This window comes from Anopheles gambiae, chromosome X (genome assembly GCF_943734735.2).
Source record: "Anopheles gambiae chromosome X, idAnoGambNW_F1_1, whole genome shotgun sequence".
Classification (NCBI taxonomy): domain Eukaryota; kingdom Metazoa; phylum Arthropoda; class Insecta; order Diptera; family Culicidae; genus Anopheles; species Anopheles gambiae.
The window spans coordinates 2,084,125-2,111,510 of NC_064600.1; the positions used below are offsets into that span (position 1 = coordinate 2,084,125).

Here is a 27,386-nt window from a genome sequence, read left to right on the forward strand (position 1 = left end):
TTAACAACGTAAAGTTATCACAATTTATTGTAAGATCAAACAATTATACAGAGTATATATACGAGTTTTAAGGAAAACAAAATCGCCCTGATCATCTCATAACGTATTACAACAATGCATTCTGTGGAACGCTGTAAAAACGGTTTTGCGGTACGTCGTCAAGAATCATCCACATCTTGTATGGATTTCAAAACTTCGAACACTTCAAACTGTAACACCAAAAAGAAGAAGAAGTTGAATATCTTCTTGTAAATCGTAGCGGATAGCAGTTACATTAGACATTAGAAGACATTAGAATATGGCGAGCCTCCCAAGGTGCTTATGCTTTGTTTTTTCAATGCACGTCGGACCGCGCATTGACGGGTTCGTGGACTATAATGAAACATGTGCGTTTGTTTCGATTTTGCAAACACTTTCTCACTTCTTAATCATTTTATTTCATGTACCTTATTTAAACCAGCATTCTGTTTTCGCTGGACTTTGGTTACAAATGTGGACCCTCGCTGCCTTCTCGCTGCCTCATCTCGACCAGACGAGCAGATAATTTAACGTTTGACTTATACTAGTTTGAAAATACTGCATGTTTATACAATTGGAGTTGTGTGCTATCGGGAGTCGTAGGAGAACTAATGTTACTTTGTAAGTGTACGCTAAACATAACAACGTGGACCGCGTGGTCCGCTGTGGTCCAATCGTTCCTTGCTACTACTGCAGCGCTGTAGTACCGGTGTTGGGAAGAAAAAAGCACAATATTGCACTACCTGTTGGGTGGAGAGATCGGTTCGGGTTGAAAATTGAAATGTTGGAAGCTTGCAAACGCTACTTACCGAAGAGCATGATCGAAAATAGCACTATAGGAACAAGACAGTTCAAATCGACCAGGAACCCGAACATCAGATTTCCCAGCAACGCTCCACAACGACCAAATGTGAGCGAAAATGCAGCCGCCATTACTCTAAACGCGTTTGATACGAAATGTTGACAGCAGGAAAAAAGACAAAACAAATATATACAAACACAGTAAGATACGTAGCACGTAGCGTATCGCTCACACTCACCGTAGGTTGGTTGGAAACAGATCTACCATTACGCAGTACACAGTGCTGATCCCCATGGAGGTGAGTGCTTCGAAAATGCACGAAAGGATGAGATTCTGCGTCGAGTTGCCTACGTACGCAAGTCCGACAGTAACGAGACCCGCCACTAGCAAGCTGAATACTGTTACGGAAGGAATCGGAGGGTGAAAAATGGTGCATCTGGTGAGTGTGTGTTTTCAATAAGGGTCGGGGCACTGAGTCATGGGTACTCACTCAAGAAAAACTTTGCCCCGAGCCGGTGGACACACAGCGGTAGCCACAGGCTGGTCGGGATGCAGGCAATGCCGAGCAGCAGCGTATGCCAGTACACCTTCGTGTCGATCTCGGTGCCGCAGAAGTCGTCCACCAGCGTGTCGTTGACGTTCTCCAGGACGATCGAGGACACATCGCAGACAGACACGGTCGCGTTTGGGTACCGCTTCTCGTACTCCTCGAACCGCCCGAACAGCTCGGGAAACCAGATCATCAGCGTGTAGTAGCTGGTGGTAATGCCGAACTGGATCATGCAGGCGAGCGCCGTGTTGCGCCGAAATTCGGCACTGCAGAGCGCCTTTGTCTGCTCCCAGATCTCCGGCAGCAGTATCTTCATGTGCTTCGGGTCGTGTATGTTGAACGTGCGGATCGAGCGGTTGTGCGTTTCCATGATCGTGTTGCTTCGGTCCGATTCCTTAAGGCGTCCGATCTGAAGTTCAAAGTTGTAGTAGGGACAGATTTGATGATAAAGATGTTGGAGTTCTACAAGGCCCTACTTCGCCCGCACTGTACCTACCGGACATTCGTGACGATCCCGACCGGTGTTAATGTGGTAAATGTCCTTCAGAATCTCTAACGCCAGGGCGGGTTCGCCACATTCGATCAGGAATTTGGGGCTTTCGGGAAAATACAAGAGCCACAGCCCTAGCAGGAGGCTGCAGGGTAAGCGTGAATTATCGTTCGATACTACCAGTAATCTACTGTTGTCTTACCTTGGAATGGAACAGAGTGCTACGAATAGATTCCAGCTGCTGAACTTGATGCCACCGTCGGCCGTCCCGAACTGCAGCGGCAACGGTATGATCAGCCAGGCAATGCACGGCAGGACAACGATCCCGAGCGTCCAGAATAGCTCCATCCAGCAGAGGATCTTTTCACGGTACGCTGTCGGCTGGAACTCGCCCAGGTACGGAAAGCAAATGCCCATGGCACCAGTAATGCTGGGCAATGAAAAAAAAAGGTTAAACACCGTGGTCTGGTGAAAGGGCGTAACACAAAAAGGCTATTCCTACTCACGCGAAACCATTGATGAACCGAAGAAACATAAATATCGGAAAGATTTGTGCGGTAGTCGACAAGAGACCAACGGTACCGTCCAGCAGCAGTGCGGCGATCAGCACTATCCGCCGGCCTTTGGTATCAGCCAGACAGCCCCAGAAGTATGAACCCACGACCATACCTGCGGAATGGAAGGCACGACGAAAGGTGAGCGGTCATGGTAGTGTGCGGTAAGTATTCCCGCCACTTACCTAGCATTGGGGCAGCCGTCAGCCAGCCCTTGTCCTCCGATGTCATGCGAAAGTCGCAGGTAGCGGACGGCAGCACAAACGACATCACGGTGATGCCGATCGCCGTGTTGGCGTAGATCAGTCCGCATAGTGCCAGCAAGCGATAGTGAAACCAGCCAAACCCGGTAAGCGTTAACGCCTGTTCGTAGTCAATCTCAAAGAAGCTGTTGATGTCAGACATGGTGCGGATGGTGCGCTCTACATCATCAGCGGCGGTGAAGCGGAGAAGGAAGCAAAACACTACGCGATGTTGTATTCTTCCCTGCCGATGTCCTGCTGCTCGAGATTATACAATGCGTTTGAAGAGCTGTCTCAGACAGCTATTATAAAGTGCGCAGGAGGGCGGATGGGAATAGGGAGGAGTTGTTTTTAGTAAAGGCAAATCAAGACACAGTTCAATAAGCGGCGACTCAAAGTGAGCAGTTTGAAAAATGTCACGACCAAGCATCGGCGATATCTTCGCAGGTTACAAGTGCTAATGTGCTTCGTCCCGCTCAAACTACTGGGCGGCGATTAAATTAGAGTCTAACTCAAAGAAATAGAACATTGGTATACGTAATCGCGTCAAATTGTCGAACAAGCGACCAGTAATTATTTTACACCAGTTTATTTCTGCAAAGTTTTCAGGCGTTTTTCTGCACGATTTGAGCGCATCTCAAACTTTCACTATTAAAAAAAAACTACTCCCAATCACCACACGCACCTTGATTCCTCACCATACCATTACTTGCACGGTGAACGATTACACAACCAGCGTCTTGATAGTGTTTCGTCACATTCATCAATATCCGGTGAAGATATACAGTACGGTTGAAGTCTAAAAAAAAGGGTACAAAGTCGTAGGCACACAAAGGTCTAGTTACAGACACGCAACTATCTCCGACCAGATATTATGTAAACCGACTCGGATCGCTGTACTTGATCACTCAAAGAGTCCACTTGATGTTCCACACAACGGAATGCACTATTGATAGAAGATCCTTTATTTGATGGACGATTGGACAGGCTCACACGATCACTTCCCGTAGCATCTAACACTCAGCAGATTCTACTAGATTCAACTCACGCCTCTTCTGCTTGCGAATGAGGGGCAGCAGAGCTCAAGGACACGTAACCAGAGGCCGCCACCTGCACCTGCCACCACGTGTGCCACGCTTAAACTCTCCTCCGCTTCCCTTAGGCGACAACGACCCAACAGCTGCGTCCCCTTGGGCTGTGCAGGGCTCGAACCAATCGGTTTCGTAAGGCACGCACTCACTCGGGACGCACGGCTACAACCGTCCTGCATGCGTGTTGCCGGACAGGGCAGAATGGTTGGCAGAACGGCAGCATGCAGTGGACGACTGGCCGCACACAACTGTCACGGGAGGCGACCAACCCCAAAGGGCTAGCACCAGTACGGTCGGGTCAGGCTAGCGCCCAAAAAACCGTTCCCACTGTTCCCAAGAATAGGTACGCTCGCGGCGTTCGCCGTCCAATGCGCACTTGACCACTGCGGGAAAAGGGTTTTGAAATAATGAGCTGTAAAAATAAATGCTTGATGCGACAGAGTGTGTGTGTTTGTGGGTTGGGGGGGGGGGAGAGGGAGGGGGGAGAGTTGGTGCCATGAGGTCACAGGGAAAGGGATCAAAGAAAGTGGCAAGGTCCGTATGTTGGAGGTGTTGGTAGTGATTTGCTTTCACCGAAACATCTAAACCACAGCGGTGCGACAGTACAGTGCCAAAGCGTGGCAGAGGCGAAAGACGGCCCTCGCAGGAAGCCGTCGTTGCAGCAGCAAAACAAACACGCCAGTGGGATGACATTCCTCTGCCCAGCAGCGGCACTGCTAAACCCTCAGAGCCGTCGCAGCAACCGACCGATCAAGATCACGATCATCCCTTTACGGGCTGCCACGCCACCTTTTACTTTCTTCGATCGCCCCCCCCCCCCCCCAAGCACGGGTCGGCGACGATGTTGTGTCCGCCCGCCAGCGTGAACTTTACCGATAGCGCCCCGTCGGTGTTGCCGGGGCGTGCACAGCAAGTGCAAGTGCAAGTGTTTTTCCACTTGCGCGCCATAACACACATACACACACACAAGCGAATGATGCTTCCGTTCCCTGCTCCGTCCGCCACCTGCATTGTGTGGTGGGTATTATTAGAACAACGTGGCATTGTCGTTGGTGCTCTCCGACCGATACGGATACGGTGTGACCGGGGCTCGGGTTGGACCAACAAAACCACATTTGTTCGTCTAATTATTTAACGAAATTATATATTTTGCTGTCGCCTCTTAACATGCACGCTGAGACTGTTGCGTCAAGGGGTTCACGCCACGTGTGTCAAGGGGTTAAGCGCTTCAATGATACCTCGATTTCCCGATACAGAGCAGAGTCAGTGTGATTTCGAACCGTTTTGCAATTGTTGGTCGATGCTCATTTGGTCAGTCGGAGATGAGTAACCAGGCTGCCAGAGCGCCAGGCGACAACAAAGCTCTTGAGTGATGCAGCTTCGGTAGAACGTGATGATACAGCAATGTGTGCAAAGAACGGGTTAAAGTCACGTTTTAAAGCCGTTCCTTATTCTTCTTATTATTTCGGACCCAAACACGGGCCCCGTTGGTTTGATGGTTTTTTTTTCTAAAGGACTTCTTTACCCACACAATAGGAATAGGCGCTATCTAATGATATTCCACAAACTCATTGGAAAATCCTATTGGATTTGTGCAAAAGGCATGCTATAGAGTCCAGTTCCCATCACATAAAGTTAGTTTCCCGTAAGAAAAAGTCAACTTGCGTATGGTTGTTGTGTTTTTCCAATGATTTTGTAGAATAATCCGGCAACACATCTCCGTTCAACTCAATCATCTTATATTATTTTAATACCTCTTCTTACAAGTCATGCTACCAGGTAGGACCTTAGAAAATATATGCAAAAAGGGTCCGCAGCACTACAAAACGGTTAAAGTGCACCTTTTATAAATGGAAAAAAGTGATGATTAATCGAATATTGTGCGTTTGCGTTTGCTGCAACCAATAAAACAACACTAAATTCCACAGACAGATGCCTAATTGTAACAGAATTGGTAAAAACTTGCCAAAAACGAAGAAGAAACTGCACAGCACCTACACAAGGCAACCAGTTCGGGTTCCCCACCCCCCCCCCCCCCCCACCCTGTCCTGTACAGTTTCTAGCTCGCCCAATAGCAAGGTCGGTCGGTGCAAAACCCTTTTCCCACTAATGGTCATGGTAAACACGGCGCGGGACCCGGCGGTGGCCGTATCAACATGTAACGACGTACTCGCTGTTGACACTGGAAGTATCTGAGCAAACTGGAGGTTCAAAGGGGGGTTGGAAGGGCTTATTAAACAGTTTGTCTAGGCCTTACACCCTCGCACGAGGAGCGGTTGCCTTGCCCGCCAGCCCGGATGTATGTAGCAGTGCAATAGTTCCAAGGTTATTTCCTTTCCTTTTTTTTTGGGGGGTTGGTTCCACCTGCTCAGTCGTAATTTACTTCTTCTTTTTTCATGTTAATCGCCTTCTTCCCTCCCCCCCCCCCCCTTTGGCGAAAAGGAAAGCTGCGGTGTATCGCACAAACGTGTCGCAAAAAACTAACGCGACCCGAATGCGCGTGACGTCTTCGCGCATTCCGCCGCTCATTCGCTGGCAAGCCGCCGAACCGAGCGGAAGCGTTGCGGATTCTAACCTTGCGTAGCGTGCGCGCGCGCGTGTGTGTGTGTGTGGTTGTGTGCACATTGTGCAACGTGAATAGTGCATCTCTTGGCGCATTAAGATAAGCCGCGACAGAACCGAACCGGTGCCAAACGGAAGCCCAGCGTCACGTTGCGGCGGGGCGGTTTTTACTTGTGTGCAGCACGTCCAGTGTGAGTTGGGCGATGGGTGCATTAGTGCTACTAGCAGCCGTCGTGGCCGGCGTGATGGCCACCGACACCGTTCCAACCACTCCACCATCAACCGCAGACACCGCCGTTCTGCCAGCCCTGGCCGCGCCCTTTCTCACGGTGAACCGATGCGAGGAGGCACCGCTCAACCGGCTGCACGTGCTGGACCCGTCCAAGATTCCACCGGACTGCCGGTGTCCGCCCGGGTTTCGGTCCCTCCGGGCGGACCCACATTCCACCCGGGCGCTGTGCGTGGGCGTCATTGCACCCCGGCCCTGGCAGGACGGGTGTGTGTCGTCCGGCACCGGCAGCGACTACTACGATCTCGATGCGATCGAGCAGGCCGAGGTGCGGCAGCTGCTGGTGCGCATGAACCTGACCGAGTGTTGGATCTCCGCCCGCCGGCTACTGCGGTACGGTGGGCTCGTTCGGCGCCTGCCCGGAACGCAGTGGAACGCACCGCTGAAGCTGCCGAGCGGACTGGCCGTGTCGAACTACACGACGGCCGATCCGGACTGTGCGACGGTGCGCCTTACCGAGCAGCGCACCGTCCTGCTCGCCTACCGGAACTGCTCCACCGTGCTGCCCCGGCTGTGCCTGTACCGGGAGGCGGCCATGCTGCGGCTGCACTGCGGCACGCACGAGTACACCACGCGGTACGCCAGCCACCAGCGCTACTGCTTCAACATACGCCGGAGCGGCAGCAGGCAGCCCGGCCCGACCGAAAGCTTCACCATCGACAGCAATCGCAAGCGGCAGCTGCTGTTCGAGCTGCTGTACGCCTCGCGGGAGTGCAACAACAGCGCGAACGTGATCTACGCCGATCAGCGGCCGGGCACGACGCACCACGCGCACAAGCGAGACGGTGGGGCCGCCCTCGTACCGATCGTGTCGGCCGAACCGAGCGGGCACGAGTGCGCCTCCCACCAGCGGTTGCAGATCGATCGGGACAGTCTGGTCCCAGCAGCAGAGGGCGCTGCCCCGGGCATGTATCTGTACTTTGACCGGGCGCACCACAAGCTGCTGCTGACCGTGTACGGCGACCGGTGGTACTGGCGGGAGGATCCGGCCGCCAGCGGGTTCGTCTGCTTCGCCAACGCGAACGACGAGCAGCTGGTCCGGCCGAGGGTGAAGAAGCTACGGTGGCGTGGGCAGACCCCCAGCGACGACCACACGAACCGGACGATGTACGAGGTGAAGCTGACGGGCGATGACGGTCCGCCCCGCCCGTACTGGTGCGAGGCGCATCTGGTGCCGAACTTTGCGCTTCTCCAAACCGACACGGTGCTGGCACGGCGGAAAGCAAGCTGCCGGCACTACTTTGCCGCCACGATCGAGCTGCTGCTCGAGCGGTCCGGCAGCAGGGTCGCCGCCGAATCGCCGGGCGCGTGGCGCCTGAAGGACTACGACGGCCTGGTGGAGGACCACCTGAAGGAGCGGCGCAAACGGCTGCCCGAGCTGAAGCACGTGTTTGCCGCCATCAAAACGGTGCACGTGAAGCGGCTGGAGGACTTTTGGATTTCGGCGAACAGCGACTGGTACACCGTACGGCTGCTGGTGCACATCGCGACCAAGTGTGCGAGGAAGTGGGACAAGGCGGACAGGCTACCCGAGCCGGAGCGCAACGAAATTGGTAAGACGGTCTTTTTATTTGTATTTTTTCCTTTGACCAGCCGTCTCCTCTGCTGTGTGTTAGGGTGGGGTAGGACTAGAATTCCACCCCTTTAACCGCGTCCTAACCTATCTACCGGCTTGACACGGACAGCAGACACTTAACTATAGGCGCTACGCTATCTCTCTAGAGCAGGATACAACAACAAAAAAACGGAAGAAGTAGACGCAAAAAACAAATAGCTACCGTTTGGCCATCCTCTCTCTATATCTCTCTCTCTCTCTTGCGGTTCCTTTCCCTGTGTAATGCGTGTGCATCTATTGCCCGCAGACCTGGTACTATCTGCTCTCGGCCTGTCCAACATCCAACCGCTTCATTCGCACACGGTACGCGGTGGCTAGCCGAGAAACTTCTGATCCGCCACGCCGTTGCTGGCGAGGAAGTGGTCGAGCCACTGCTCGATGACCGGCAGATTCTCGTCGCTCCACTTCGTCTCCTCCTTGATGTTCTTCAGCGACTTCTCGATGATGTGCTCCGCGGTGCCGAACTCGCCCTGGTGCTGCACGTACAGCTGCGACACCATGTCGTACCCTTCCTGCGTGGTGAACAGGCCGGTCGCCGAGTTGATCATGTTGTCCCACAGCGACTCGCGGTCCTTGAAGCTGCAAGTAGTGCGCGCAGTGGGAAAGGGTGTGCGTGAGTTCTGTGCTATTTTTTTTGGAGCTCTTGTTGGTGATGATGAGCGATAGTTTGTGCCAAGAGCTTTATGAACAAACATGAACTTCATTTTAACGTATAACAGCAATTTTAAGTCTGTCCCATAACGATGGTTCCAAACATGTAAGATTTCATATTCTAATCTTACAGATATACACCGTGTTATGCATACACCGAATATTCCGAGTTGCTGCACGAGCAACTGAAGATTTGGCGTAGTGTATTATTTTAGTCCCGAAACCAATTATTTTACCTCTTATACCAGTGATTTGGAAAACAGCTAACGAGTTTTTCGAATGGCGAATGAGTCACTGGAGCGGATATTCTCAATCTGGATACGACTGTATTCTCAAAATTCGTGTCGTACTGACGTAGACTTGATGAACTTTTGAAGTTCATATGTATGGAAATATGGCCTCTGGAGTTCATTTCCTTCATTCTAGCAGTGTCAAGTCATCAGAATAGCATAACTCTGTACTTTTGATTTCAAAACGTTCGTTAAAAAGTATAGTTTCACGTTTGGAGGTGTAGCTTTGGATGTAACACTTAGATGCAGTTTGGCAAAAGCCGCAGAAATGTCATCGTAAAGCGGGTGCGATATTTGATCGTTTCGAACGAATCCAAATCCGCTCAATGCCAAAGAGTACACTTACGAGATTCAATCCAAAATCCATCTCAATTCCAAAGAACACTTACCGCAGCTTGATTGCATCCCAGTTGTTCTTCAGGAAGTTGAAGAGCGTCGAGTAGCCGCTCGACCCGCCGGACAGCATCTTGAAGATCAGGCTAATATCGTTGTCGGTAAAGTTGCCGTTGTCCTCCAGCACCATGATGTTCAGCAGCCGGTCGATCTTGAACGGTTGGCTCGGGCAGCCGGCCAGCGTCTTCAGCAGGTACGTGCGCTCGCTCTTGACGCGCGACTCCGGGAAGTTGATGACGCGCTGCAGCCCAAACTCCCACTCCTCGCGCGTGCCCCACTTGAACACCGGGCAGATGAACTGATTCGCCACGCTGAAACGAGATCATAGTGTTGCGCGTGAGCGCTAGCACCTCCCGAATTGTTGCGTACCTCCACACTTACGGATTGCCCGCGTCCGGGTCCGGGCTGTCCATCCACTTCTTGAACGCGCGCTGCGCCTCCTCGATGCACGGCTTGTACCCGGCGCGGCACAGGAAGTTCTTCGCCAGCGAGCGAAGGTTCGCCTTCCACATCTCCTCGCTCTCCTGCTGGTTGCCGACCAGCTCCTCGTACAGTGGCGTCAGCAGCGTGCGGACGTACATCTCGAACTTTTTGTGCACCGCCGACATGTCGATGTGCCGGCCGATATGGTCGATCAGCGTGAAGACGGGATTCCACACCAGATGGTTGCGCTCGTACTTCATGAAGAGCGTCATGTTGAAGGCCGTGCCGAAGCTAAGATCGCCCGCGTACGCCAGGTTCCAGGCGTCGTGCAGCAGCTTCGCTCTGGGAAGTGTTGGACCATTATCAAGACACGGAGGTGTTGGCGTACAGGCATGTTATTGGGTGGGATTGGGCAAATTCAATATATTGGAAAACATACATCTCTAAAGATTAATTAATTCTTAGAGATATATGGATTTTAATGGATTCAGAGAATCAAGAATCCTTGGAGATTCGTGAATATGAATTCATGGGTCTTTGATGGAAAATTTGCGAATCTTTGAAAATTCAACTGGAGGTTCAAATCACTCATCACTGTAGATTCAAATGAATGAATCTCAACGAAGGATTCGTGAAACCCAACACTACGCGAAACACATGCACACGCGTATCCCTTACCGTGTGTACACCGGAATCATGGTGCGGCTTTCCTCCTTCTGCAGGAAGGTCGCGAGCAGGTTCCAGTTCCGCTCGTCGTAGTTCACCGGGAACGGGCCAATCTCCTCCGGGTTGACGATGATGAACTCGTCCGGTCCGGGCAGCTCGTCCAGCGTTACCTCGCGCACCTGCTTCATCCACCGGATCGTGCTGACGTTGCCGAAGTTGAGCCGATCCTGCCGCACCACCACCAGCGGTATCCACCAGAGCATCTTGTCCTGTTCCGGCACGTCGTGCGGCCGCTCGCGCAGGTACAGCCGCTGCGTCACGGTGGCGGTACGGTTCGCGTACGATCGCACCACGCGCACCATCGGGATGCGGTCCTTGGTGATCCACGAGTTGACCACGTCGTTCACGGTGACCGATTCGCACAGCCGCTGGTCGAGGTGGGCCTGCTTGGTGAGCGCCTCCCACACGTCCTCGCCGTAGAACGTTTTGTACTCGCGGTGCTGGATGAAGCGCTGCAGGCCGCGCCGGAACGTCTCCTCGCCGAGCGTGTAGTTGAGCATGCGCAGCACCAGCTCGGTTTTGCTGCACGTCGTCTCCTGCTTCATCGCGGTGATGCGCGAGTGCGGGTAGCGCTTGCTGAACTCGTAGTAGATCGAGTACAGGATGGTCATCGGGTACTTGCCCTCGAACTCGTCGCCGCCATCGATTTTGATGGCGGTGTCGGCGGACAGGAAGCCGGCGATCGCCTTGTTCACGTGCGCATCGCTCCACCAGTGCTGTTGGGAAGAGGGTGAAACGTGTTACTTAATCGCAGACAGGATGCCGCAGCGCGCTACGCGCTCTCCTACCGGAGTAATCCACGAGCCGAGCCACTGGTAGACGAGCTCCTGGGCCAGGTTGTAGTATCCTCTCATCAGCTCACTTTCCCTGCAAACGACCCAAAAACAAAAGCCAAATGAGCGACTTGCTTAAATGACACATCGTTGCTGGCCACCTACTTGAACACGATCAAGCCCCAGTTGTCCGCCGGTTTGACGTACGAGAACCCGGGCAGTGCCACCACGTCCAGCTTTTCCAGCGGCAACGGCACACCCCAGTACTCCTGCAGCTTGCGCAGCGCCAGCTTTACCCGCTGCTGCACGTCGGCCACATTCTTCTGGAAGTCACGGCGTGCCCAGACACGAATCGTCGGCTTCAACCGTTCGTCCTCCTTCTCGTCCGACAGGGACGGCGTCACCTGCTGCAGGTCCGACACCAGAAACCCGAACGTAAAGGTAGACATCGGCGCGGTCTGCTTGAACACATCGATCACGTGCTTGCCATCGCCTGTCTCGACCGTTCGCTCCAGCGCGGTATTGAACAGGACGTGATGGGTGCGGGGGCGCACAATGCTCACATTGAACGGCACCTTGTACGACGGTTCATCGAAGCAGGGAAACACGCGCCGTGCATGGTGCGGCCGGAAGTACGTGCCGATGAATGAATGTTCCTCGGGCTCGGTCACACCTTCCGATTCCGTGCCCGCTGGCTCCGATGGACCCGTCGATTGCTGCTGCTTGTACTTGCCCTCGAAGATGCCCTCCACGTTCTCCCAGATGTTGCCGACAAAGCGGAGCCGCACCTCGTACGCCGCCCCGGCGGTCAGCGCATCGTGGAAGTAGATCACGAGCAGCGGCTTCTTCGGCACGCGGTCGACGCGCCTTATCGGCACCTTGGTGCCGCCCTCGGCTCCTCCGATCCGCACCACCTCCAGCTCGAGCTCGTCCACGGTCAGGTCGTGGTGGGCGTGCAGGTTGATCTGATTGGTGGCCTTCGCGCACAGCAGCGTAATGTTGACGCGCCCGGAGAAGATCGACCGGTCCAGCACCGGGTGCAGATGGAGGCTGTATCCGGACGGGACCAGATCGGTCGGCAGCTTCGTGTCGGAGATCAGTGGATTCGCGGCGGACAGATCGATGCTGCGCCGTATCCGGTACTCCTTCCAGGTGTAGCCGTACGGCAGCAGCATGATCGCTAGGACCACCATCACTAGGGACAGAGGGTGCCGTCCCATCTTTGGGGCGGGGTGGGTATAGACTTGGCTTTCGCTTTTCACTTCGCTTTTGCACTCCTCCGTCAACGGGCGTCGCCGCCTGCAAAGAAAACAAAACGAAAAGAATTGAAAATCTAATAAGAGGGCGACCTATCAGTTCGTAATCAGGTCCATCAATCTTATTTGAAAGTGTCATCTTTAGGCTTTATTATCCATTACACAAACACTGAAATACAGTAGATACAATATTATAAGGCAACTTGGGTTACAAGTAGTATATTTTTTTGCCAACATTGCCAAGAATCGCTGTTAAATTAGAGTTAATGCTCAAACGATTTCCAAATCGTCTGCTTGCAGGATTGCCCGCCCAATACCTGGACCACTACCAGACATACAAGAGCCTAACGGCAGGACTCGAATCACTCAATAGCGAGCGCGTTCGCTTTCTCGGTGTAAACAGCACCGAGTACTGTCTGCCCGAAAGCCTTCACCTAGCCCCGGGCAAGAATATCTGGTGGCCTGCCCGGCTGGGAGAATCGGTTGCACCCCGAAATCTCTGCCTGATCGAGCAGAGCGGCCTGCCGGTGACGCGCCGCTGCCTGGGCGACTATCTGTACGGCTGTGCCTGGGACTGGAATCCGGGCAGTGAGCTGTGCACCGGGCAGCATCGGCCCACGACCAGCGCGCTCTACCAGTACAGCGTCACTTCGCTGAACCACAGCGTGCTCGGCGAGGTGCTGACCAGGGCCGGTGAGATACTGGCCGTCCCCGAGCAGGTCATTCCCGCCGATCTGTTCTATCTATCCAAGACACTCGAGAACGTGCCGCCAGTGCTCGAACAGTCGGAGACGGGATCTCCGGACGAGGTGCGCCGTGCTTACTTCTGCAACGTCAGCACCATCCTGAGCCGGGTAATGTACCTGAACGAGACGACAGTGGTGCTATCGCAGCGGGCACTGAACACTACCAACATTTTGCTGGACGCGACCGAAACCATCGTTAACCGGCTGGCGGTCGCTAACGATACGCGCGCGATGATGCTGGCGGGCGATCAGTACGATTGTCGAGATCGGGGCGGTGCGATACAGCGGCACGTACAGCGGCACGACGGGACGGTACTGTTTCGTACCGCGCGGTTGATTGTGTTGATAGCAGACCCGACGGTCGCGAACGTGACCGGGTTGGCTCTGTTTCGGGCGAGAAACCTGAGCCTAGAGGACCTTTCGGATGCTGCAGAGAACAGTGAGAGCGAGGAAGACTTTAGCGGATATACGCTGCGGTAAGTTTGAGAAAGAGCACTTTGTTTGTTTTTGTGATTATAGAGTTGGTCGACACCTTGTTCGAGTATTTTGCCACAACAGAAATAGATGCTCTCTCATCTATATTTTAACCCTTCTATTTCTTGTCCCTGTACGCTTAGTTACCTCTACATGAATCAATCCCTGGAAGATCTGCTCGCCGAAAGTGATCTGGAAATAGGTTCGTTCATTCCACAACACGTAATCGAGGGCCTGGATGAGCTGAACACCGCCTTCCGAGCTCCAGACGACGAAGAGCAAGACCCGGACGCCCCAGACGAAAGCACAACAACACTGCCCAGCCCGGGTGAACACCCCGACCCGCCAGTATCGCCAGCACCCCCTCCTCTCCGCGTCATCATCACCATCTACTACAACGATCACGCCTTTCGGGAGACGAAAAACGGCACGATCGCCCGGCCGAACTCGAAAATCATCAGCGTCAGCCTGCCCGGGTACGGTTCGCGCATGCCGGACGAGATACCGATCTACACGCGGGAGATGGCCCGGGAACTCCCCAGCCGCTGCGGCTACTGGTCGTTCGAGGCGGACAATGCGACCGAATTTGGCCACTGGTCGTACGACGAGTGCCGGCTGCTGAACGCGTCCGACCGCGGCGTCTCGCTGTGCGGCTGCTTCCACCTTACCTCCTTCTCCCGCCTCACGAAGGACATCCAGATGGTGGAGACGGTGGGCGTGTCGCAGAAGCTGATCGCCGACCAGGGTACGCTCGCGCTGGACATCATCACCGCGATCGGCTGCTCGATGTCGCTGCTGGGCGTGATGGGCATCTTCGCGACGGCCGCCCTCTTCCCGAGCTGGCGGGTGAAGGCGAGCAGCAAGATACTGCTCCAGCTGTCCTGCGCGATCGCGATCGAGATGATTATCATCTTTCTCGAGGGCCCGGACATCGACCAGAACCGGATCAGCCAGATCGAGTGCGCACTGCTCGGGGGGATCTTCCACTACATCATACTGGTGACGTTCATGTGGATGCTGATCACCGCCTACCTGCAGTTCATGCGCTACGTGAAGGTGCTGGGGCAGCTGCGGCCGGCCCACTTCATCCTGAAGGCGACGGTTTGCTGCTGGGGTGGCCCACTACTGATCGTCGCCCTGTTTCTCAGCCTCGACTACACGCTCTACCTGAAGCGGGACAACCTGTCCGACATCTGCTACCCGCACGGCCGGGCCCTCTGGTACGGGTTGCTGCTGCCGATCGGTGCCATCATCTTCGTCAACCTCGTCAGCTTCGTGATCGTACTGTACCACATCTGCACCATACCGAGCAACCTGACCAAGTCGGCGGACCATGCGATGACGCTGGCCCAGCTGCGACTGTCCGTGTTTCTGTTCTTCCTGCTCGGGCTGCCGTGGATCTTCGGCATGCTGACCACCGGCACGGAGGAGAAGCTGTTCGCCTACCTGTTCTGTCTGACCGCGCCGGTGCAGGGGTTCGTGCTGTTCGTGTACTTCGTCGTGATGGACCCGTCCGCCCGCCGCTTCTGGTGCCGAAAGTTGCAACGGCTGCCGTGCTGCCGGGCGCGCCCCACCAAAGACGCGGACGCTGACCAGACGACGACCTCCGCCAACACCTCCTTCAATACGTATCTGTGAGCGGAACGGGACATTCCGCAAGCCCCTTTTTTGATAGTAGCGACACTCGATTCCATTCCAGTGAGTCAGTACGTCATTTACATTTACATAACAATCCCCCAAAAGCCCCACCTTCTTCGCACCACGTCGGTGTGGCGTTGCTAGGAGTGGACAGTTAAAGTTCGTTGCTTACCTGCTCAGACCAAACTACAACCCGAGGTCGTAACGGAACTCTCGAGGCTGCCACCAATCGAAGTGGTTCCCTTCTGGATCAGGACAAAAACAAACAAACAAACAAAAATCACCATAAAACTGACACACACACACAGAGGGGGGTTTTCCTTTGGGCGTCCTTTCGTCTTAAGATCAACCGAACGACTAAAAGTTGCGACCGGTCACGCACAGGCTGATGGCCGCGTGTACCAGGCGCTCGCGCGCTCGCAGGGAGTTCCGCGCGTTCCGCCTATTAACGTGCTTACGGGGAGGAGCAGAGCGCAAGCGAGTGTGCGCGCGCGAAAGTAAGAATACCATTATCCAATCAAGACGCCACGGCGACCACTTGAGGAAGGATGCCGAAATGGATTGGTCGCATTATTCAATTTAGCGGAAGTGTACGGGAATTGTTGTTGTGGTGTTGTGCGTCTTCGTTTTGCACTACCAGAAACGCTAGAGAAGAGGAGGTCGTACCCCCGATTTCTGCCCACCTCCCCGATCATCCCAAGGGCCATTCGCGCATGTACTCGCGCTCAATTGCACTGTGCGTTGTATGCTGTGCGTGTGTGTGTGGTTTTGTATGCTCATTAACTCAACCATCTCCCGACCGGTATGTATCCGGCGAGCCCTAGAAGAGTTGTCGCCGGGATTGATTTGGCCGGTGGTGGAAAATTTAATACAACCATCAACGTCAGCGTGTCATCGCGGGTCGTGGGCCCTAACCAGCGTTGATGCAATCGTACGTCAGCTACGGGAAGGAACGGTTTTATCTTGACTGATTTTTTTTCATTTCCCCTCCACCCTACTACTGCTTACCTTGCTTGCCTCAAAGTTTGCACACCCAAGATCGATCGAACGGGTTGGCAACGATTTCGGGATACAGGATATCAACGTCAATGGCTGCCGTGATGCATTTATTAGACGACCCTGGAACACTGGGGCCGCCGCTGGCTCTACTAGTTGGATGCTTAATACATTAAACATGTCAGAACCGTTTACCCACTCTGCCCTTATTCCATTAGCAAAGCAAACAAGTTAAACCTGGCCAGACAAACAGCAGCAACAACACAGCAAACGATCCAACGAGGGGCAACAACGACGGAGGAAAAGGAGAGGGGGGGGGGGGGGGAAGGGGCACAATCACAATTAGTAACTACCTGCCTGCTGGTCAATAAATTAGGAATTGGAAGCAAACGGATCAACAGACGGGTAGTGCGCTGCCATTTAGGGAGATAGAGCGAGATAGTGAGACACAGCTACAGAGAAAAACTTCTTCTTCTACTATCAATATTTACCAGCAAACAGAATGGAACACACGTGCAGGTGATGAGGCAGTTACGATTGTGCCGGAAACGGCACGCACGAAGGCGTCGCTCGTTGCTGCCGTAGAGTGTAGAGAGGGGTTTGATATTATTCAAGAAAAACGGTATCTGTTGAGAAGCCCCATTTATTTGAAAAATGATTGCTTAAATTATGTCTACAGCAACTACGCTACATTTACACAAGTTAATTTACGCCCAGAACTTAGCAATTCCGTAGACCCAGCACACATCAAAAGTATTGGTAAAAATGATGCTTAAAACTAGGAATATTTTACCTGGAGAGATATAGATGAAATCTCGGGCTGACAAGGACTGATTGATGCGAGTATTCTAGAATCAAGTTTGTGGAACATATGAAAATATCGTTACATATTTCAATATATAAAATTAACAAAAAGAAAGTAAATACATATATTTAGAATAAACACATCTAAAACGCCATGTTCTGCTATTTATTATTATTTGTTGTGCTTGTTATCTTGTTGTTTGTAAGTTTTATAGCAGCTTTAAACCTCGTAGAACTCTTAGTTTTCAATTTGTTTAAACTATTTCTCACTAAATATTCAAACCAAGCAAATGGAGACTTGCTGAACCCAGAACCAGAGTAGAGATTTGCTGAACCTGGACAATGCACTCAGAATGGGTAGGGAATTAATTTAAAGCTCACACACATTTGACATTTGACATTTGAATATTTGACTTTGAAATGTCAAAATTATCGTTCTTGGTCCATTTTCTGCTAGGATTTCGATGTCGAAAACGACTGGCTTGAATCGACAGAACAAGTAGCAGATTTTATGCGCAAAGCTCTACTACCTTAATGTACTGGAACTTAATGGAAACCATCACCAGCTTTTGATAGATACGAAGTACTTTAATTTCAATATAAACCTCTTTGCAATGTTAAACTTGTGGTCGAGGCAACTCGACTGCAAGAATCGAACAGGCCTGATTAATGTAAAGCAATTACCATATTTTAGCGTGTATAACAACCCCCTTTTAGGTCGAGAATTATCAAAATCAGATTAAGGGAGTAGTTATACACGGGTAGTAACTTTTAGACTACATCTGAGACATGACATTCGATTACTAACAAGGATAGTCTGGTGCATGAGTATCCACAAAAATAATGCTAAAATAAACAAGGAGTGTTGCATAGGAAATGTAAAATGGTTTGAACACTTGATCATTGACCAGTGAGGAAACATTTGATCTCACTGGTTCTCTAAATTGGTCATTCAAATAAAATAAACCATTTAAGCATGAGGTCCGAACTCTGGTGGGCCAGGAAATATCAATAGATTACGAAACTAATAACATTCCATTTGCTTGTATTAGAAGCACGTAAAAAATAACAAATTTAGTCTTGATCATATTGGAAACAAGGACGAAGTTGTTTTTGAATTGTTATTTTAAAAGTAAAATCAACTTTTCATCTAAAAACTTTAATAATTCATCTACCACACAAACCCTTCGGTGCTGTCACTTACTACCTTGTAGGATTTTTTAAATAATTTATTTAATGTGATTTTAAATTAAGCTGCGCAAACAGTGTTGTTATCACTATTACTTACAATTCGACTCACTCACGCTCTACCGTGGTGACTGCCTCAAGGGTGAATTGGATCACAAAGGAATGAATAACTAGTTGGCGCTAGACGGGAAGGGGCAAGTGAGTTGAAACATGGAATGGAAGGTATTCGCTATTACGCCCTGGCGGATGGTTGCATGCATCTCGCAAGAGCAAGCGCAATATTCACTGCAAAGATCTGTATTTAGAAACCGTTTAGGATACTTTTTCCAATTACCGCATCCAAACAAGCAGAATCGATTGCTTCAAAAACATGCTACCTACACGATGTGCGACATCTTGTCATTTGAAACATGTCTTTTGTACATCCCCTGTGCGCCGTTGGGTTAATGCATTCCCTAACATTACCTACGACAGCGTGTTTTAATGAGATCTACTATGCTGTACGTCAATTCGAGTTCCAACATTCTTGCTAGTGCCGCAACAGCTTAGCTCTGGGACTTTTTTTTTCTGCAGAATTTAGAAACATCTAAACCATCCCACAAAATACGGTAATGTGTCGCAGTGGGCAGCAGTAAAATGTAAACCGTGTCTGCGGCAGAGAAAGATAAGCGGTCAGCATCATCGGCAAACCTTCGCTCACCTAATGACACTATTCACACATGGGGTGTTACGAAACATTTGGTAGCGAGACGGCACGCGAACCGTTGCGTTTTTACCATCCAGCAACGCAACAATATACAATAGGATTCGATCAAATCTCCGATCGGTTGGGCACTCCCATCGCTTTATACCCCGCCCGGATGTGTTCCGGATAATATTACAGCGGAACGGGAGCGGGGCACGTGTGCTCGCCACGCTTTCCGCCACCATGCAGCAGATGAAGCGTACCCATCATACAGAGAATAATGCAAAAAACTAAAATTGCTGTAGGCAGAGGAGAAGAGTTGCGCTCGGCATCAGACAGCATCCACCTGCTGCCACCAGTCCTGTACCAACCGGTACTCATTAGCATTTTTTAAAAGCATCGTTAAATTGGGTCAATCCGACCATCAAAACGCTACGGGAAAGGCTGAAGATGCTGCTCGGCGTCGGTGTCACGCCCTCACCATCGCCAACGCATCACACCTTGACCTTAATCAATTGGGCCTGAAGCTGGCTGGGCGAGAGCAAATGTCGCCGTACTTGCCACGGCGAAAGCAGCGTATGCGCACGGGGACAGATCTGGTCGAAATTCTGGCCGCTGCAGATAGCAATCGGAGGAGGCAAACAGCGGGGGAGGGGTCCATCATAATGGACCACACAATGGTCGGCCTGCACACAACCGCGAACGCCGCCAACGATCTTCACCAGCACCTTGTCCGTGTGTGGCACGGGCCCCGATGACGTTACGTGGTCAGCAAGCTGGCTGGCTTCGCCTATATTATCTCGCTCATTCGATCCGAGATCCGCACGAGAGAGGAGCGCACTGTTTAGGGTCCGCTGCCCGTCGCACAAGTGTAATGATATTTGCATTGTGATAAGCCAACAACCGCCGCCATCAGCATATGCAGGCAGCGGTGGCGTTTTATAATGCCCAAACCACTCCGCTGCGTCCGCTCCTCCACCCCTGCCCTCGAGAAAAGAACAATATACTTCAATGTGTACGAGGCACACCCGGGGCTCCAGCTGAACAGGTCCGGTCTGAGCCGAGCTATATGAGCGAAGCATGCGACAAGAGACACCGGCGCAGGTACGCGCGCAGCAATCACCGAAAACTGCGCAACACAGCAGAGCGCGCCACCAATACCGCCCTCGCCTCCTCTCCGCCCCTCCCTTGTCCCGCACGCAAAACGAAACGAAATGAAGCGAAACGAAGCGTGGCAAGCGGATTGTCATCTATCTAGAATGGGAGAGATCTCGACGCTGTGCTGTCGGTGTCCGGCGTATTGCCTGCTGCTGCTGCTGCCGAATGGCTCGCGTGTGTGCGCGTTTGGGATTTGGAGTTAGTAACGCGTTGGAACGTCGCCGACTGCGCACTTGCGTCGGGCACACAACGGCCGGGGTGATTCCACATGGTGAGTGAGTGAGCAAGTGAGTGAGGTGTTGTGTATGTGGGGGGGGGGGGGGGGTAGACGTCCTGTTGCTGATACTGGTAGAGGATACACAAAGCACAGGACAATGAGCTTCGAAGGTACACTGAACGGAATAGGCACGGGATGTAGATGTCCAAAAAAAATACAAACCTCCTGTGTGATTAAAGCGTCTGCTAGAATCGAACCATAAGCAACGATTGGGAAAACGGTTGCGCAGCATTCAGAACCAACAGAAATCACACATCCCGCCCGGGGTGTAAAGCTTGCAAAACGGGTTAGGAGCAAAGCGCCTTGGCTTCAGAATTAGCCCACGCTCTCATCCTCTCTGTCTCTCTCTCTGTCTCTCTCTCTGTCTCTCTCTCTCTTTCTCTCTGATCCTTCCATCACGTGTTGATTTTTATTTCCATTGCTGTTCTTACTATTTTTGTTTTGTTTTTGTTCTATCTCTGCCCCGCCCTGCCCCAGACACTGAGAAGCTCTCTATCGACGGATTCCGGTTGTTTGTCGTGTCTTTTTTTTGTTTTCGTTTTCGCCGTGTTTCGCGCTTGAGCTGAGCCCTCCCAGCAAAGCGGGGCGAAGACGGTAGAGTCGCGCGCACACCATGAACCTGAACGAGTGGGATCGCAAGAAGATCTTCCGCCACGGCGCCACCGCCACCCATCAAACCCCCAGCGCCCAGCAGCACCTGTACAGCCCGTACGGTCAACCGCAGCAGCAGCAGCAGCATCACCACCATCAACCACACCATCATTTGCCGCACCATGGTTCCCATCATCCGCATCAGGGGGACGCGTCCGAGTACGCGTTCACCGCCTCTGGCTCCCCGATCGAGGACGGGGACATCGAGTACGAGCGGAAGGGCGGCTGCTTCGTGTCGATCTGCCGCGGCATCAGCATCGCGGTGCTGATCTTCGTCTTTATCTTTTTCATGGCGTTTACCATCTTCTTCAGCACAAAGTATGCGTACGAGGTAGGTGTGGGTGTGGTGTATATCGGTGTATGTGTGTGGGTACTTGGGCGTGCAGCAAACCAGAATGTCTCTAGACCTTGACCTTGATCTTGGTCAAAATGGATTTGGCTATCTGTCACCAGTAGGGTTACGTCCATAACCATTTCATGAAGAATACGTCAAATTCTGGTTATGGGAGACTCTTAGAGTCACGCTTGGCCATTGAACTTTGTAGTTAACGGGAGAGTTGTGATGTAGCCTATCCACTGCTTTTAAATCTGATCACTCTTCACATCTCCTTCGCCCGACCAATCAGCACAAACCCAACCTAACGCTTGAAGACTTCCTAAACCATCGGGCCTACCTGATCGACAAGCGGGCCCGCATACCGAAGCACGTGATACCAAAACACTACCGGCTGTTCATCCATCCCGTCTTTAACGAAACGGACCACCCGTTCAGCTACACCGGTATCGTCTGGGTGACGGTAACGTCCAAGAAGCCCAACAACAAGCGCATCGAGCTGAACGTGAAAAACCTCAAGATCCGGCTGGAGAACGTGACCGTGCTGAAGAGCATCCGGCTGACCAACAACGACTTTGACGAAGATCTCGACTGGGACCTGAGCGAGGAGGACCTGTACTCGCTGCCCCGGCTGAACCGCCGGCGGCGAAGGCGTCGGCAGGCCGATCTGCCCGCGACCCAGCTACCGCAGGACGCTGCCGGCGCGGACGAGACGGAACGGGAAGGCGAGGAAAAGGAGGATGTGTCGGAGGAGGTAGCGGGTAGCGAAACGGAAGTGGCCGAACCGGGGACGGTCGATCCCGGGCCGAACAGTAGCGGCAGCGTGGAGAATGCGACCATCATCGACAAGTCCAAGTTCTACCATCATCCGGTGTTTCCGGCCGACGATTTCGTCACGATCAAAATACTGGACATCGAGTTCGACGAGTCAAACGAGAAGATGATCATCTTTCTCGGCACGGAGATGAAGAAGGACATCTACTACATCGTGAAGGTGAACTTTTTCGGCAACATGACGAACGACAAGGGACTGTACTACACGCACTATGAGGATGATGGTCCCGATCACAGGTAGGTGAATCTATCTTGGGGGAGCATGTCGATCAGCAATGCCTGTTATTCTGTGTCGCCTAGAGTCGATCCGAGTCGACCGGAATCGGTCAGAGTCTACAAGACCCGAGGTGTAATATGCTTGTGACCAGGCATATCATTTGTATTTTTTGTCTTTCACTTTGCGCGTGCAGTTCGTATACAGGCCTTTGTTTCGAAGGCCGACTCCGGTCGACTTCGACTCCAACCGATTCCGGACGACTCGGAGGACTTGTACGACTCCGGATGACTTCGACTCCGGACGACTCCGACTCCGAACGATTCCGGACGACTCCAGACAACTCCAGACGACTACGACACAAAATGAATGAAGCGAATAAAATAATCAAACCTCAAATACCAAATACCCCTTCTAACGAGCAAAATGTCGCCTAATGAGCAACGATAATTGCATTATTGATACACTTTTTTTGTATCACACCTTGCTAATGTAGTTAGAATGAAAAAAGGAAGTGCAATAAGAGCACAATCGGCAAATGGTGTATGGTTTTAGCATTGTTATGGCGCTGACAAATAATCTGGAATACAGTTTTTCGCTTAACTAGTGAGCCAATGTAATGGATACATCTCGTTATGTTCACTGTATTGGTGTTAATGGAAACAAGAGATTTTTTCTTGAACGGAACTATGGGCGCTGATGGTGTTTTTGACAAAAAATATGTTTTAATCGTTAACCGTAAACAAAATCCGTTAAACACCGTTTTTAAATTTCAACCGTCACGTGCTCAGCACCTTATTTCTAAACACTTGGTCCATCGACTCTTACGCAACTCTGAATTGGCATATTAAACTCATCTTCGTAGAAGCCCTCCGCTAACGCTAATCTCTCGCAAATGCTGCCCCGCAGACACTTTGCCGCGACCGTGCTGGAGCCGAACAATGCGCGCCGGCTGTACCCGTGCATGGACGATCACAACTTCCGCTCGCCGTTCGAGCTGAACATTGCGCGCAAGAGCGACATGAACACCGCGTCCAGCATGAACCTGGAGATGTCCGAGCCAATGGAGACGGGCGACATCGTGGTGGACACGTACAACACCACCGACATGGTGCGGGCGTCCGAGATCGGGTTCGTCGTGACGGACATGGTGCCGGAGCGGTACCGCATCACGGCGCGGGTCAGTCTGCTCGCCTTCACCCGGACACGGTACGACGAGAACATCAAGAACGCGACGAGCGTGTTTTCGCGCGCCCTGCAGATCTACGAGCAGTACCTGGGCGTGCCGTTCCCGTACGAGGTGATCCGGTACGTGACGATACCGAACATCGACCACCAGACGTACGAAATCAAGGAGGGCATGGTGCTGTCGAGCGAGAAGCGGCTGATCAAGACGGCCGACTACTTTCCGCCGCTGGACAAGAGCATCAACCGGGAGGTGGCGAACGAGCTGGCGAAGCTGTTCATCCACAAGCTGGCCGACTACAAGAACAAGGAAACGTACTGGCTGCACGAATCGCTGCCACTGTACCTGGAGGCGCTGGCATTGCGCAATGTATGGTTGCTCCTTTTTTTTGTAGTTGTTTCTTAGTAAAACTTCGCTGCTAACGTGTGCTTCCGCCCTTTGACAGATGACGACCGCTAACTCGACCACGCTGGACGACTTCCTGCTCGAGGGCCGGCTGCGCTCGATGCGCGAGGAGATGAACACCAAAACGTCCGCGCTCAACATCTTCACCAACCACTGGGAGGAGGACACGCACTTCGAGCTGGTCAAGTACAAGGGGCTGAGCGTGCTGCGCATGATGAACTATACGCTCGGGCAGCGCACGTTCGATCGGTTCGTGCGCGAGTACTTCCGCTACCGGATGGAGAGCGAATCGATCGACGTGATCGACATACTGAACGGGGGCAGCGGGGAGGGCGCCAGCCGCACGGACGGCGTGTTTCACAGCTTCCTGTACAGCTGGAGCAGCCTGGAGAAGTACCCGATCATCAACATCCGGCGGAACAATGCGACCGGGTACTACGAGCTGCGCCAGATACCGCTGCCGTTCGAGGAGGAGCCGGCGGAGCAGCTCTGGACCGTGCCGGTCACCTTCATCAACGACACGAACCAGCGGCTGTTCGTGGAGAAGGTGCGCTGGCTGACGGACGAGGAAAACCTGCTCACGGTCCAGTCGGACTGCAGCACGTCCAACGGCAGCGCGTCCTGGATCATCGTCAACCCGAGCGGCATCGGTATGTACGGACGGTGGTCGCTAATTGGGTCGAGGCGCTAATTGAATGGCTCGCGCACCTTTGTTTTTTTTTCCGGCTCGTTTGCAGGTTATTATCGTGTTAATTATGAGCCGGCCCACTGGATCAAGCTGGCGCACGTGCTGTACGGGAACTTCCACTATCTGCCGTACACGACGCTCGCCATCATCGTGGACGACGCGCTCAATCTGGCCCGGCTGGGGCTGCTAAACTACTCGGTCGCGTTCAACGTGGTGTCGTTTCTGAAGCACAACAACGAGCACTACCAGCCGTGGAAGCTGGCGCTCAGCAATCTCGAGTTCGTGTACCACGCGACGGAGGATCTGCCCAGCTTCCGGCACGTGGAGGTAAGCGAACCCAACTGGGGGAAAAAAAAAACTTCTATGCAAGCACTCATGTTTGCTGCTTCCCTCTCCCTGCTAGCGCTTCCTGGAGTATCTCATACTGAGCAAGTACGAGGAGATCCAGCGGGGCAACGAGACGGCCCACTACAACCCGCTGATCAAGGAGCTGATCGTGCAGTGGGCCTGCAAGCTCGGCGTCACCTCCTGCATCGAGCAGCACAAGGCACTGTTTCAGGCGATCTTGCGCAACCAGACGGTGTCGCCGTTCGAGCAGCGGGAGGAGCGGCTGCACCGCATCCTCTGCACCACGATCAAGTACAGCGGGCTGGCGGAGTGGAAGCGGGTCGAGCAGCAGTACCGCGAGACGACCGACATCAACTACCAGCGCATCCTGATCAAGAGTCTCGGCTGCACGCGCGAAATCAGCATGATCAAGCGGTACCTCGGGCTACTGAAGCATCCGCACTTTCGCATGTACAGCAAGGAGATACTGACCGCGATCAGCGAGAACAAGGTGGCGCTAAAGTACACGCTCGACTTCCTGTTCAACGAGTGGCTCGACGTGCGCCTGTACCTCACGCTGCAAGATATTTCGATACTGCTGCGCAGCATCTCGAACATGAACGAGTTCAAGATGTACGAGCAGATTTTCTTCCGCTACTCGTACACGTTCCAGACGATGGACAAGGAGATACTGAAGCGCATGCGGGACATCATCATCAAGCTGATGGTGTGGCGGCAGGAGATTGCGCCCGTCATCGAGTTCCGCCCGTTCGACTTTGAGCGGGACGGGGGCGAGTACCGGGACGCGATGTACCTGTGACCTGTTGGCGTATGGTTTTTTTTTTTTTTTCAGTCCAGCCGCTTCTTCAGTTCGTTATGTAGCTTTAGCCGTGTTTCTGATCGTTACTTGTTTAGGGACGAATTTTCGTGCAACCGGCACAGTTAGGAATAGGATTTATGTTTGTTTGTTTGGTCAATAAAAAAAAAGGCAGTAGTTTGGACAAACGGATGCGTGGCCCCTCTGCTCGCCCTTACAAAACTTACCCAGCGATGCGATCCAGCAACGAGACGCCCTATCTTTCATCTGTGTTTAACATAAATGACCGATGTAAATCATTTCTTCGCTTTATTCGCGCTTGCCGTGAGTTTGCATACAAGTGCAAGCCCTGGTGCTCATTCCGTTACGTAAGCTTTGTACTTTGACTCGTTGTCTTTGAAATACTTCACCGTAAAGTCACACTCCAGCTTCACCTTCAGCTGTTTTTCGATCGCATATTGGAAGGCCGCCTGAAAGGAAGGGAAGGGAATTACACGGGCTCGTTTCTTACTAGTTTGGCACAGCTTTGTAGCTGCTCGTTGGCGCGTTTTTTTCCCCCTTACCTCGGCGAGCTGTTTGCCCAACCCTTTGCCCTTGCCGGCATCGGGCACAAAGGTGTGCTCCAGGCTGATGGTGTTGCTGGTGCGGTTTTCCGAATATTTCAGGTACGCCTCGTCACTCTCTCCCAGAGCGATGACGAATTTCTCGCGCTTGGGATCATTGCGCACCGCTGCCGCTGCTAGTGCCGCCGTACCGTACCGGCGGTTCGTACTGAGGCGAGATGCAATCGTTCTGGCGGCCAGTAGGCACGACATTATTGCGATGCGTTGAACGGTTGATAGTTGTTTGCTTTAAAAAAATGTGACACAGCCTCTTGCAGGACGTGTGCGGCGGCTACAGTTTACCTCTCTGCGGGCTGGATAAGGAACACGGAAACTGGGCGAAATGCTGGTAGTTATTGCGCGCTAGAACTGCGAGGACATGATAATCAAGCAAACAGACGAATAAGTAAATAAACAACAAGCTGTCAAATTGCTCCGGCGCAAAAACAAATGTAGCATTTCGCGTATTTTCAAATGAACCGTTGCAGCAGCTCGATTACGACCCGGAGGAGCGAGCAGTTGCCACGAGCTGGTTTAGTGCAGCAAGCAGATGCAGTTTCGTACGAAAGACAAGGGCAATGGGCCTTCATTGAAAAAAAAGAGAATAATGGGCGATTTCTTCGCTGGGATTTTTTCA

At 52.5% G+C, this 27,386-nt stretch overlaps 5 protein-coding genes across 6 annotated transcripts; 2 read left to right on the top strand and 3 right to left on the bottom strand.

Moving 5' to 3' along the window:
• On the bottom strand, positions 1–4,184 carry LOC1272140 (synaptic vesicle glycoprotein 2B). 2 transcript variants are annotated; one of them, XM_061642980.1, is made up of 9 exons: positions 3,705–4,184; positions 2,600–2,958; positions 2,367–2,529; positions 2,063–2,290; positions 1,867–2,005; positions 1,311–1,779; positions 1,059–1,218; positions 828–955; positions 1–761 (listed from the first exon to the last, which is right to left on the bottom strand). In XM_061642980.1, the coding sequence occupies exons 2-9, from the start codon at positions 2,817–2,819 to the stop codon at positions 706–708; spliced, it is 1,563 nt and encodes a 520-aa protein (XP_061498964.1). In that variant the 5' UTR covers positions 2,820–2,958; positions 3,705–4,184; the 3' UTR covers positions 1–705. The 2 variants fall into 2 exon arrangements, with proteins under 2 accessions (XP_061498964.1, XP_061498957.1); XM_061642973.1 differs by having other exon boundaries at positions 3,342–4,184.
• A 2,107-nt stretch (positions 4,185–6,291) lies between these two features.
• LOC4576098 (uncharacterized) lies at positions 6,292–17,533 on the top strand. Its single transcript, XM_001237341.4, has 3 exons — positions 6,292–8,151; positions 13,026–13,947; positions 14,089–17,533. The coding sequence occupies exons 1-3, from the start codon at positions 6,513–6,515 to the stop codon at positions 15,581–15,583; spliced, it is 4,056 nt and encodes a 1,351-aa protein (XP_001237342.4). The 5' UTR covers positions 6,292–6,512; the 3' UTR covers positions 15,584–17,533.
• LOC1272139 (aminopeptidase N) lies at positions 8,149–15,901 on the bottom strand. The gene is made up of 7 exons (XM_311017.6): positions 15,756–15,901; positions 11,635–12,768; positions 11,485–11,563; positions 10,649–11,412; positions 9,929–10,312; positions 9,544–9,858; positions 8,149–8,792 (listed from the first exon to the last, which is right to left on the bottom strand). Exons 2-7 carry the CDS (start codon positions 12,687–12,689, stop codon positions 8,528–8,530), a joined length of 2,862 nt encoding a protein of 953 aa, XP_311017.5. The 5' UTR covers positions 12,690–12,768; positions 15,756–15,901; the 3' UTR covers positions 8,149–8,527.
• A 2,998-nt stretch (positions 17,534–20,531) lies between the features above and the next one.
• LOC1272138 (aminopeptidase N) lies at positions 20,532–26,373 on the top strand. The gene is made up of 7 exons (XM_061642999.1): positions 20,532–20,685; positions 21,169–21,673; positions 21,969–22,747; positions 23,634–24,279; positions 24,356–24,965; positions 25,053–25,330; positions 25,407–26,373. The coding sequence occupies exons 2-7, from the start codon at positions 21,305–21,307 to the stop codon at positions 26,148–26,150; spliced, it is 3,426 nt and encodes a 1,141-aa protein (XP_061498983.1). The 5' UTR covers positions 20,532–20,685; positions 21,169–21,304; the 3' UTR covers positions 26,151–26,373.
• A 66-nt stretch (positions 26,374–26,439) lies between these two features.
• LOC1272137 (protein NATD1) lies at positions 26,440–27,152 on the bottom strand. Its single transcript, XM_311015.4, has 2 exons — positions 26,711–27,152; positions 26,440–26,617 (listed from the first exon to the last, which is right to left on the bottom strand). The coding sequence occupies exons 1-2, from the start codon at positions 26,960–26,962 to the stop codon at positions 26,504–26,506; spliced, it is 366 nt and encodes a 121-aa protein (XP_311015.2). The 5' UTR covers positions 26,963–27,152; the 3' UTR covers positions 26,440–26,503.
• Positions 27,153–27,386: the final 234 nt, after the last annotated feature.

Excerpts from the sequence above, each read along its gene's own strand:
- LOC4576098 (XM_001237341.4), top strand. The coding sequence starts at position 6,513 with ATGGGTGCATTAGTGCTACTAGCAGCCGTCGTGGCCGGCGTGATGGCC. Across the intron at positions 8,152-13,025 it reads GCCGGAGCGCAACGAAATTG|GATTGCCCGCCCAATACCTG; the intron begins GTAAGACGGTCT and ends GTCTGCTTGCAG. Across the intron at positions 13,948-14,088 it reads TTTAGCGGATATACGCTGCG|TTACCTCTACATGAATCAAT; the intron begins GTAAGTTTGAGA and ends CTGTACGCTTAG.
- LOC1272139 (XM_311017.6), bottom strand. The coding sequence starts at position 12,689 with ATGGGACGGCACCCTCTGTCCCTAGTGATGGTGGTCCTAGCGATCATG. Across the intron at positions 11,413-11,484 it reads TCGGCTCGTGGATTACTCCG|CACTGGTGGAGCGATGCGCA; the intron begins GTAGGAGAGCGC and ends TCTTCCCAACAG. Across the intron at positions 9,859-9,928 it reads GACCCGGACGCGGGCAATCC|CGTGGCGAATCAGTTCATCT; the intron begins GTAAGTGTGGAG and ends ATCTCGTTTCAG.
- LOC1272138 (XM_061642999.1), top strand. The coding sequence starts at position 21,305 with ATGAACCTGAACGAGTGGGATCGCAAGAAGATCTTCCGCCACGGCGCC. Across the intron at positions 24,280-24,355 it reads AGGCGCTGGCATTGCGCAAT|ATGACGACCGCTAACTCGAC; the intron begins GTATGGTTGCTC and ends GCCCTTTGACAG. Across the intron at positions 24,966-25,052 it reads CGTCAACCCGAGCGGCATCG|GTTATTATCGTGTTAATTAT; the intron begins GTATGTACGGAC and ends GCTCGTTTGCAG.
- LOC1272137 (XM_311015.4), bottom strand. The coding sequence starts at position 26,962 with ATGTCGTGCCTACTGGCCGCCAGAACGATTGCATCTCGCCTCAGTACG. Across the intron at positions 26,618-26,710 it reads TGGGCAAACAGCTCGCCGAG|GCGGCCTTCCAATATGCGAT; the intron begins GTAAGGGGGAAA and ends CCTTCCTTTCAG.
- LOC1272140 (XM_061642980.1), bottom strand. The coding sequence starts at position 2,819 with ATGTCTGACATCAACAGCTTCTTTGAGATTGACTACGAACAGGCGTTA. Across the intron at positions 2,530-2,599 it reads GACGGCTGCCCCAATGCTAG|GTATGGTCGTGGGTTCATAC; the intron begins GTAAGTGGCGGG and ends TCCATTCCGCAG. Across the intron at positions 762-827 it reads ATTTTCGATCATGCTCTTCG|GTAGTGCAATATTGTGCTTT; the intron begins GTAAGTAGCGTT and ends TCCACCCAACAG.